The 10,557-nt window shown below is 69.8% G+C and overlaps 2 protein-coding genes across 3 annotated transcripts; one reads left to right on the top strand and one right to left on the bottom strand.

Annotated features, from left to right (window-relative positions):
* Nucleotides 1-1,637: 1,637 nt before the first annotated feature.
* Nucleotides 1,638-4,407, top strand: ZNF576 (zinc finger protein 576). The gene is made up of 3 exons (XM_075134991.1): nucleotides 1,638-1,846; nucleotides 2,611-2,767; nucleotides 3,826-4,407. Exons 2-3 carry the CDS (start codon nucleotides 2,620-2,622, stop codon nucleotides 4,176-4,178), a joined length of 501 nt encoding a protein of 166 aa, XP_074991092.1. The 5' UTR covers nucleotides 1,638-1,846; nucleotides 2,611-2,619; the 3' UTR covers nucleotides 4,179-4,407.
* A 917-nt stretch (nucleotides 4,408-5,324) lies between these two features.
* Nucleotides 5,325-9,661, bottom strand: ZNF428 (zinc finger protein 428). Of its 2 annotated transcripts, XM_075134954.1 has the most exons (4): nucleotides 9,644-9,661; nucleotides 8,817-8,977; nucleotides 6,162-6,257; nucleotides 5,325-6,066 (listed from the first exon to the last, which is right to left on the bottom strand). In XM_075134954.1, the coding sequence occupies exons 2-4, from the start codon at nucleotides 8,968-8,970 to the stop codon at nucleotides 5,471-5,473; spliced, it is 846 nt and encodes a 281-aa protein (XP_074991055.1). In that variant the 5' UTR covers nucleotides 8,971-8,977; nucleotides 9,644-9,661; the 3' UTR covers nucleotides 5,325-5,470. The 2 variants fall into 2 exon arrangements, with proteins under 2 accessions (XP_074991055.1, XP_074991057.1); XM_075134956.1 differs by lacking the exon at nucleotides 9,644-9,661 and having other exon boundaries at nucleotides 8,817-9,047.
* Nucleotides 9,662-10,557: the final 896 nt, after the last annotated feature.

The following is a 10,557-nucleotide window of genomic DNA, read 5'->3' as shown; positions in this document are numbered from 1 at the left end:
AGGTGGGGCACTGGGGACACTGGGGACAGCGGCTGGGGATACTGGGGATGGGGGGTGGGGACACTGGGGACAGCAGCTGGGGACACTGGGGACAGCAGCTGGGGACACTGGGGACGGGAGGTGGGGCACTGGGGACACTGGGGACAGCGACTGGGGATACTGGGGATGGGGGGTGGGGACACTGGGGACGGCAGCTGGGGACGCTGGGGACACTGGGGATGGGGGGTGGGGACACTGGGGACGGCAGCTGGGGACACTGGGGATACTGGGGATGGGGGGTGGGGACACTGGGGACAGGGGGACCCGGGGGGGGGGGGCTGTGGGGCTGCTGCAGTGATGGGGACAAACCCCACCCCCCCCACAAGCCCCGCCCCCACAAGCCCCTCCCCTTCCCACAAGCCCCGCCCCCCCGGGGGTGGGGGGGGGGGGGCCCGGCCGGTCCCCGCGAGCTCGAAGCCATTGGGGGGGGGGAGGGGCGCGTCCGTGTCCCCGTGTCCGTCCCCACGCACAAGGGGGGGGAGGGGAGGAGGGGGACGGTCGTGAATAATGTATGAGGGGGCGTGGCCCGGGGCGGCCCCGCCCCCTCCCCCCGCGGGTGTCTGTAAATACCTTTTAAACCACCTTTGATACGCAATAAACCCCCGATTCGTACCCGCGTACTGGGGGGACTGGGGGGACTGGGACGTACTGGGAGGGACTGGGACATACCGGGGGGGGGCTGGGAAGGGGCTGGGAGAGACTGGGAGGGGACTGGGACATACTGGGAGGGACTGGGACATACCAGGGGGGGGCTGGGAAGGGGCTGGGAGAGACTGGGAGGGGACTGGGACATACTGGGAGGGACTGGGATAGACTGGGAGGGACTGGGACATACTGGGCGGGTTTTGGTAAGGGACTGGAGTAGACTGGGAGGGACTAGGAGATACTGGGGGGGACCGGGAGGGAACTGGGAGAGACTGGGAGAGACTGGGGGGGGATTGGGACATACTGGGGGGGTTCTGGGAAGGGACTGGGGTAGGCTGGGAGGGACTGGGATAGACTGGGAGGGACTGGGACATACTGGGGGCGTTCTGGGAAGGGACTGGGGTAGACTGGGAAGGGACTGGGATAGACTGGGAGGGACTGGGAGGGGACTGGGACATACTGGGGGGGTCTGGGAAGGGACTGGGATAGACTGGGGGGGACTGGGAGGGGACTGGGACATACTGGGGGGGACTGGGAGGGACTGGGATAGACTGGGAGGGACTGGGAGGGGACTGGGACGTACTGGGGGGGGGTCTGGGAAGGGACTGGGAGGGACTGGGAGGGGACTGGGACGTACTGGGGGGGGGTCTGGGAAGGGACTGGGATAGACTAGGAGGCACTGGGAGGGGACTGGGACATACTGGGGGGGTCTGGGAAGGGACTGGGACATACTGGGGGGGACTGGAAGGGGGGGACTGGGAGGGACTGGGGGTCACCGGGGTCCTACGGATGGCGCCGTGTCCCCACCCAGCGCCGCCAGGGGGCGCCGTCGCCCCGCCAGGCCCCGCCCTCACGGCGGCCCCGCCCCCGCCAGCCGCTCCCCTCCCGCCATTGGCCGAGAGCTGACATCACCCCGCCCCCTGCGGGAGGTGGCGCTGCGCATGCGCGCTTCTCCCTCTCCGCCGCGGCGCCTAACGCGCATGCGCGGCTCCAAGGCCCCGGGGCTGCCCCTTCGCGCGCCTGTCCGGGCCGGGGGGGCGCTTCCGGCGCGCGTCGGTCACCCCTGACCGGAACCGGAAGCCTTTCGGGGGTCCTACACCAGCCGCGCCGGAAGCCGGAAGTAGACGCCGGGGGGGGGCGCGGAGAGCGGCCGTGAGAGCGAGTGAGGGCGGTGGCGGCGGCGGAGGGGGCGGGGCTGGGGGCGGGGTTAGGGAGGGGGGCGGAGCCACGCCTGCAGAAGGGCTGGGGGGGGCGGGGGGGGTCATGGGGCACCTGGGGGGGTCTGGGGGGGCCCAGGGGGCTCTGAGGGGGGGGGTTGGGGGGGTTATGGGGGGCTTGGGGTCGTGGGGCACCTGAGGGGGTTTGGGGGGGTCCCTGAGGGGGGGTGGGGGGGGCTGGGGGGGTTATGGGGGGGCTTGGGGGTCCCTGGGGGGGGCTGGGGGTGTTCTGGGGGGCTTGGAGGGGGGGGGTCGTGGGGCACCTGAGGGGGTTTGGGGGGGGGGGGTGCCCAGAGGGCTCGGGGGGGGGTTATGGGGGGTTTGGGGGTCCCTGGGGGGGGTGGGGGGGGCTGGGGGGGCTTGGGGGTCCATGGGGGGGTCTGGGGGGGCCCAGGGGGCTCGGGGGGGGTTTATGGGGGGTTTGGGGGTCCCTGGGGGGGGTGGGGGGGTTTGGGGGGGTTATGGGGGGCTTGGGGGTCCGTGGGGGGATCGGGGGGGGCCCAGGGGGGGTTATGGGGGGTTTGGGGGTCCCTGGGGGGGGGCTGGGGAGGGTTCTGGGGGGCTTGGAGGGGGGGGGTCGTGGGGCACCTGAGGGGGTTTGGGGGGGGGGGCCCAGGGGGCTCTGGGGGGGATCTGGGGGGTTATGGGGGGGTTGGGGGTTCCCTCGTGTCCGTGGGTCACGCCCCTCCCTTCCCCTCCCCCCCCCCAGCCCCCCGGGATGTCGCAGCCGCCGCCCCCGGAGCCGCCCCCGCCCCCCCCGGCCTCGCCCCTCCCCCCCCGCGGGACCCCCCCGGGCCCCCCCCGGCGGCAGGAGGAGGAGGGGGGGGGAGGGGCCCCCCCCGAGCCCCGCCCCAAGGGCGCCGTCTGTGAGTGGGGGTGGGGCGGGGGGGGGGAGGGGCACCCCGTGGGATCCCCCCCACAAGGGGCGGGGGGTGGGGCTTCAGGGCGTGGGGGAGGGGCACTGGGGGTCCCCGTGGGATGTTTGGGGGTCCCTGTGGGGTGGTTTTAGGTCCCACGGGGGTGTCTGTGGGTCCGTGGGGTCCCTCTGGGGCTCTGTGGGTCCCCGTGGGGTGTCCAGGGGTGTCTGTGGGTCCCTGTGGGGTGTCCGGGGGTGTCTGTGGGGTGTCTGTGGGGCACTGTGGGTCCCCGTGGGGTGTCCAGGGGTCCCCGTGGGGTGGTTTAGGTCCCTGTGGGGTCCCTCTGGGGCTCTGTGGGGTGTCTGTGGGGTGTCCAGGGCTGTCCGTGGGTCCCCGTGGGGTGTCTGTGGGTCCCTGTGGGGTCCCTCTGGGGCTCTGTGGGTCCCCATGGGGTGTCCAGGGGTCCCCGTGGGGTGTCCGTGGGGTCTCTTTGGGGCACTGTGGGTTCCTGTGGGGTGTCCAGGGGTCCCTGTGGGGTGTCCGTGGGTCCCTGTGGGGTCCCTCTGGGGCACTGTGGGTCCCCGTGGGGTGTCCGTGGGTGTCTGTGGGTCCCTGTGGGGTGTCTGTGGGTCCCTGTGGGGTCCCTCTGGGGCACTGTGGGTCCCCGTGGGGTGTCCAGGGGTGTCTGTGGGTCCCTGTGGGGTTCCTCTGGGGCACTGTGGGTCCCCGTGGGGTGTCCAGGGGTCCCCGTGGGGTGTCTGTGGGGTCTCTTTGGGGCACTGTGGGTTCCTGTGGGGTGTCCAGGGGTCCCTGTGGGGTGTCCGTGGGTCCCTGTGGGGTCTCTCTGGGGCTCTGTGGGTCCCTGTGGGGTGTCCAGGGGTCCCCGTGGGGTGTCTGTGGGTGTCTGTGGGTCCCCGTGGGGTGTCTGTGGGTCCCTGTGGGGTCTCCCTGGGGCACTGTGGGTCCCCGTGGGGTGTCCAGGGGTCCCCGTGGGGTGTCCGTGGGTCCCCGTGGGGTCCCCGTGGGGTCCCGGCGGGGCGTGGCGTGGGCGTGACGGGGGGGCGCAGACCGCCTGGGCTCCACCCAGTGCCGCCGCTGCCTCATCACCTTCCCCGACGCCGCCTTCGCCGCCCGCCACGCCAAGCGCCAGCACCCCCAGGACTTCGCCGCCGCCGCCCTGCGCGGGGCCCTCTTCGTCTGCTTCGTCTGCGCCCGCCCCTTCGCCTCCTCCCCCGCCCTCCTCCGCCACCAGCGAGGACACGCCCCGCCCGCCCCGCCCGCCCCGCCCGCCGCCGCGCCCGCGCCCCGCCCGCCCGCCCCCGCCCCGCCCGCCTACGCCTGCACCGAGTGCGGCCGCGCCTTCGCCCGCGAGGGAGCCCTGCACCGCCATTACATCCGCCACGCCCGCGGCGAGCTCTGAGGGGCGGGGCCGGGGCGGGGCCGGGCGGGGGCGGCCGCTCCCCGGGCGGAGTCGAGGGGGGATTCGGGGGAGGAGGGCGGGGCTTGGAGGAGGGGGTGTGGCCTGCCGGGGTGTGGCCTGCTGGGGGGGGCGGGGTCTGGAGGAAGGGGGCGGGGCCCGGCGGCTTCTCTTTGGGGCCCGGTTTCAGGCAGCCAATAAAAACCGGGGCGGCAGCTGATTGGTTCTTTTGGGGCGCGGGGGGCGGGGGGGAATGGGGGTGTCACTTCCTGGGGCGGGGCCTGGCGGGGTGGGCGGGGCTGGGCGTGGTGTCACCACTACTGGGCGTGACATCATCACAGGGGTGTGGGTGACGCCGCAGGTGGGAAGGGTGATGTCACGCTGACATCGGGGCTGTGGGGCGGGGCGTCCCCCCCCCCGGCACCTGCGGCTCTGGAGAATGATGTCACTGTGACATCATACTCGCAGGGCGACACCACTTGGGGATCCCCCTCCCTGTGACGTCACCCTTCTGTCACGTGACATCACTGCCCTCTGTGACACCGCCCCCCCACCTGTGACATCAGCTGCCCACCCCACGGAACTACCCAACCGATTACATCACCCCCAAGCTGTGATGTCACCCCCCCAACCTATGACATCTTCTGTGACATCGCTCCCAATGATGTCATCACCATCCACCCACGACGTCACACCCCCCATCTGTGACGACAACCCGCTTGATGATGCCGCTCCCCGCCTGTGACCGCGTCCTGATCGATGACATCATCCCCGATCGATGACCTCACACCCCCACCCGTGACCTCCCCCTGATCGATGACATCATCCCTGACTGATGACGTCACACTCCCACCCGCGACCTCACCCTGATTGATATCACCCCTGCTTGACGATGTCACGCACCCCCACCCATGACCTCACCCTGATCGATGACATCATCCCCGATCGATGACCTCACGCCCCCACCCGTGACCCTCCCCCGATCGATGACGACACCGCCCCCGATTCATGACGTCACCCACACACCCCCCCATCAGTTAAAGGCAACCGGGGGCAGAGTCAAGGGGATCGATGATGTCGCTCCCCGGCCACGCCCTCGCCCCCGTCGATGACATCACACCCCCCCTCCCCCAAAGCAGAGCCGATCCCTGGCGCAGCCCGACACCGTTTTATTCCCCTCCTCCCTCCCCCCCCCACCCCCGCCCCCCCCGCGCCCCGCCCGGGGCCGAGGGGCTTCCCCGTGACGGGGGAGGGGGTGTGAGGGTGGGGGAGGGGAGGCCCCTCCCCCGCCCGCCTCACAGCTCGCCGCGGGCGTGCAGCATGTAGTGCTCGTGCAGGTCGGCCACGAGGCCGAAGGCTCCGGCGCACTCGGTGCAGCGGTAGGGGGGGGGCGGGGGAGGGGCCCGGCGTTGGGCGGCGGGGGCTGGGGGCGGGGGCGGGGGGAGGGGCAGGGCGGGGGGAGGGGGGCTCCGCCGTCGCCGTTGCCGCCCGTGCTCGCAGCGATGAGCCCCCAGAGCCGCCGGCGCCCCGAAACCCAACCCGCATTCGGCGCAGATGTAATGGAAGGGGGAGGGGGGAGGGCGGGGAGGGGGGAGGGGAGGGGCGGGCCCTCCCCTCCCCCCACCCCCTCCCCCACCCCCCCCGGGGGGGCCCTGGGGGCGTTTGCGCCCCACGTGGTAACTGCGATGAACCTTCAGCGCCCGCGAGGTGCCGAAGCCCCGCCCGCACTCGGGGCATTCGTGCCATTCGGCCGCCCCTCCCCCGCCCCGACGCCCTACCCCCCCTCCCCCACCCCCCCCGGGGCTTCCCCCTTCCCCTCCCCCGACATCCGGTAACGGCGACGGTAACGGGCGAGGCTCCTCCCCCGACGGGCGGTCGCGGGTCCGGGAACCTGCGGGGGGAAGGGGGAGGGGGGAGGGGCGTGAGGGTGGGGGAGGGGTGCGAGGGCCGGGGGGGGGGGGGTGGGGGTGGGGGGAGGGGCGGTACCTGCGCAGCCGTTGGCGGGGGGGGTGGGGGGGCCGCTCTCCCCCGACGACACCGACGTGGCCTCGGACTCCTCCTCCTCCGGCAGCGCCGAGACGCCTGGCGGGGGGACCCTATAGCACCCTATAGCACCCTATAGCGCCCTATAGCACCCCTATAGCGCCCTATAGCACCCTACAGCGCCCTATAGCACCCCTATAGGACCCTATAGCGCCCTATAGCACCCTACAGCGCCCTATAGCACCCCTATAGCACCCTATAGCGCCCTATAGCGCCCTACAGCGCCCTATAGCACCCCTATAGTGCCCTATAGCACCCCCATAGCGCCCCATAGCACCCTATAGCACCCCATAGCACCCCCCATAGCACCCTATAGGACCCCATAGCACCCCTATAGTGCCCTATAGCAGCCTATAACACCCCTATAGCGCCCTATAGCGCCCCATAGCACCCCTATAGCGCCCCATAATACCCCCATAGCGCCCCATAGCACCCTATAGCACCCCTATAGCGCCCTATAGCACCCCATAGCACCCCTATACCGCCCCATAATACCCCCATAGCGCCCTATAGCACCCCATAGCACCCCTATAGCGCCCCATAATACCCCCATAGCGCCCCATAGCACCCCTATAGCACGCTATAGCACCCCTATAGTGCCCTATAGCGCCCCATAGCACCTCTATAGCGCCCTATAGCACCCCCATAGCACCCTAGAGCGCCCTATAGCACCCCCTAACGCCCCCATAGCACCCCATAGCACCCCATAGCACCCTATAGTACCCCCATAGCACCCTTATAGTGCCCTACAGTGCCCCATAGCACCCCTATAGCGCCTTATAGCACCCTATAGCGCCCCATAGCACCCCCCATAGCATCCTATAGCACCCCATAGCACCCCTATAGTGCCCTATAGCACCCCCATAGCACTCTACAGTACCCCATAGCACCCCCATGGCACTCTATAGCACCCCTATAGTACCCCATAGCACCCTATAGTGCCTCATAGCACCCCTATAGTGCCCTATAGCACCCCTATAGTGCCCTATAGTGCCTTATAGCACCCTATTGCACCCCCATAGCACTCTATAGTACCCCATAGCAGCCCACAGCACCCCCATAGCACCCCTATAGTGTCCTATGCGACCCTACAGCACCCCCATGGCATTCTACAGCGCCCCTATAGTACCCCATAGCACCCTATAGTGCCTCATAGCACCCCTATAGTGTCCTATGTGACCCTATAGCACCCCCATGGCATTCTATAGCGCCCTATAGCACCTCGACAGTACCCCATAGCACCCCATAGCACCCCTATAGTGCCCTAGAGCACCCCCATAGCACCCATAGTACCTTATAGCACTCTATAGCACTTCTACAGTACCCCATAGCACCCCATAGCACCCCCATAGCGCCCTATAGACCCCAAAGAACCCTATAGCACCTTATAGCACCCTATAGCACCTCTACAGTACCTCATAGCACCCCATAGCACCCCCATAGCGCCCTATAGGACCCCAAAGAACCCTATAGCACCTTATAGCACCCTATAGCACCTCTACAGTACCCCATAGCACCCCATAGCGCCCTATAGCACCCCCATAGCACCCCATAGCGCCCTATAGCACCCCCATAGCACCCTATAGCGCCCTATAGCACGCCCATAGCACCCTATAGCACCTTATAGCACCCTATAGCACCTCTACAGTACCCCATAGCACCCCATAGCACCCCCATAGCGCCCTATAGCACCCCCATAGCACCCCATAGCGCCCTATAGCACCCCCATAGCACCCTCTAGCACCCCCATAGCACCCCATAGCGCCCTATAGCACCCCCATAGCACCCTATAGTGCCCTATAGCACCCCCATAGCACCCTATAGCACCTTATAGCACCTCTACAGTACCCCATAGCACCCCATAGCGCCCTATAGCACCCCCATAGCACCCTCTAGCACCCTCTAGCACCCTATAGCACCCCATAGCGCCCTATAGCACCCCCATAGCACCCTATAGCACCCTATAGCACCCCCATAGCACCCTATAGCACCCTATAGCACCTACAGTACCCCATAGCACCCCATAGCACCCTCTAGCACCCCCATAGCACCCCATAGCGCCCTATAGCACCCCCATAGCACCCTCTAGCACCCTCTAGCACCCCCATAGCACCCTATAGCACCTTATAGCACCCTATAGCACCTCTACAGTACCCCATAGCACCCCATAGCGCCCTATAGCACCCCCATAGCACCCTATAGCACCTTATAGCACCCTATAGCACCTCTACAGTACCCCATAGCACCCCATAGCGCCCTATAGCACCCCCATAGCACCCTCTAGCACCCTCTAGCACCCCCATAGCACTCCATAGCGCCCTATAGCACCCCCAAAGCGCCCTATAGCGCCCTATAGCGCCCTATAGCACCCCCATAGCACCCTATAGCACCCTATAGCACCTCTACAGTACCCCATAGCACCCCATAGCACCCTCTAGCACCCTATAGCACCCCCATAGCGCCCTATAGCACCCCCAAAGCGCCCTATAGCGCCCTATAGCACCCCCATAGCACCCTATAGCCCCCCCCAGCCCCCTCTAGCCCCCATACGACCCCCCCCACCCCCCCCCCCCAGCACCCACGGGTGCCCCCGCTCACCGGTGGAGGCCCCCTCCTCCTCCTCCTCCTCCTCCTCCTCCTCCTCCTCCTCCTCCTCCTCTTCCTCTTCCTCCTCCTCTTCCTCCTCCTCCTCCTCGAAGGCGCCGTCCTCGCTCCCGCCCGCCTCCCCCGGCCGGCGCCCGTCTGCCATCATGGCCGCCCTGCGCCGCCACGCCCACCATGCACCGGGGCCACGCCCACCAAGCCCCGGGGCCACGCCCACCGGGAACCGGACCCAGACACCCCCCCCTTCAGTGCTCCAGGCCCCGCCCACCACGCCCTGGGTCCGCCCACCACGCCCTGGGCCCGCCCACCACGCCCTGGGCCCGCCCACCATACCCTGGCCCCGCCCACCACGCCCTGGCCCCGCCCACCACGCGCCAGGCCCCTCCCGTTATTCACCAGCCCCCCCCCCCCAGGCCCCAGACCCGTCCTGCAAAGCCCCAGGCCCCTCCCACAACGCTCAGGCCCCTCCCACCGTGCCCCGGCCCCCCCCACACGGTGCCCCAAGCCCCTCCCACCACACCATAGGCCCCTCCCACCAGGCCCCAGGGCGCCCCCCCCCCCCGCCATTTACCAGCCCCCGCCCACCAGGCGCCACGCCCCGCCCACACGCCACAGACCCCACCCACCGCGCCCCCAGGCCCCTCCCACCAGGCCCCGCGGCCAATCCCACAATGCCCCGGGGCCGCCCCACACCGGGGCCCATTGGGGATTTGGGGGGGGGGGGGGGGGGGGAGCCGCCTCCCACAATGCCCCGCGCGCGGGGGGGGGGGGGGGGTCCGCCCCCGTCCCACAATGCCCCGCGCGCCCCGGCCCCCGCTCACCGCCGCGGTGCCGCTCCCGTCCGGCCGCCGCCGCCGCTCTTGCGCATGCGCGGGTGGGCGGGGCCGACCCCCGGCGGGACACGCCCCGCCCCGCCCCCTCGGGCGCAGGCGCGGACACGCCCCCTTCCCGCCCCCCCTCCCAACGGCGCCCGCGTCGCTGCTGCGCATGCGCGGGGCGGGGGCGGCCGGGTCACGCGTGGGGGGGGGGAGGGGGGAGGGGACTGGTGGGGGAGGGGGTAATTAGTGGGTGGGGTCACGTGGCTGGGGGGGGAGGGGCCTCCCCCGCGCGTGTCCGGCCCCACGGCGGGAAAAAAAACAACCGCCCACGGGGGGGGGGGAGGGGGGACCCCAATCTATGGGGGGGATGGGGGGGAGGGGCAGGGACCCCCCAATCTATGGGGGGGATGGGGGGGAGGGGCAGGGACCCCCCAATCTATGGGGGGGATGGGGGGGAGGGGCAGGGACCCCCCAATCTATGGGGGGGATGGGGGGAGGGGCAGGGACCCCCCAATCTATGGGGCGGGGGGGGAGGGGCAGGGACCCCCCAATCTATGGGGGGATGGGGGGGAGGGGCAGGGACCCCCCAATCTATGGGGCGGGGGGGGAGGGGCAGGGACCCCCCAATCTGGGGGGATGGGGGGGAGGGGCAGGGACCCCCCAATCTATGGGGGGGATGGGGGGAGGGGCAGGGACCCCCCAATCTATAGGGGGATGGGGGGGAGGGGCGGGGACCCCCCCAATCTATGGGGGGGCAGGGGGGGAGGGGCAGGGACCCCCCAATCTATGGAGGGGATGGGGGGAGGGGCAGGGACCCCCCAATCTATGGGGCGGGGGGGGAGGGGCAGGGACCCCCAATCTATGGGGGGATGGGGGGAGGGGCAGGGACCCCCCAATCTATGGGGGGATGGGGGGGA

This window comes from Calonectris borealis, chromosome 35, assembly GCF_964195595.1.
Source record: "Calonectris borealis chromosome 35, bCalBor7.hap1.2, whole genome shotgun sequence".
Lineage (NCBI taxonomy): Eukaryota > Metazoa > Chordata > Aves > Procellariiformes > Procellariidae > Calonectris > Calonectris borealis.
Note: the sequence above shows the minus strand (reverse complement) of the source record. Positions and strands in the feature narration are given on the sequence as shown.

Bases quoted from the DNA above. Each gene is read 5' to 3' on its own strand.
- ZNF576 (XM_075134991.1), top strand. From the start codon at position 2,620: ATGTCGCAGCCGCCGCCCCCGGAGCCGCCCCCGCCCCCCCCGGCCTCG. The intron at 2,768-3,825 runs GTGAGTGGGGGT...GGGGGGGCGCAG, and splicing joins CCGCCCCAAGGGCGCCGTCT to ACCGCCTGGGCTCCACCCAG.
- ZNF428 (XM_075134954.1), bottom strand. From the start codon at position 8,970: ATGATGGCAGACGGGCGCCGGCCGGGGGAGGCGGGCGGGAGCGAGGAC. The intron at 6,258-8,816 runs GTGAGCGGGGGC...TCCCCCCGCCAG, and splicing joins GGAGGAGGGGGCCTCCACCG to GCGTCTCGGCGCTGCCGGAG. The intron at 6,067-6,161 runs GTACCGCCCCTC...TTCCCCCCGCAG, and splicing joins CCCCGCCAACGGCTGCGCAG to GTTCCCGGACCCGCGACCGC.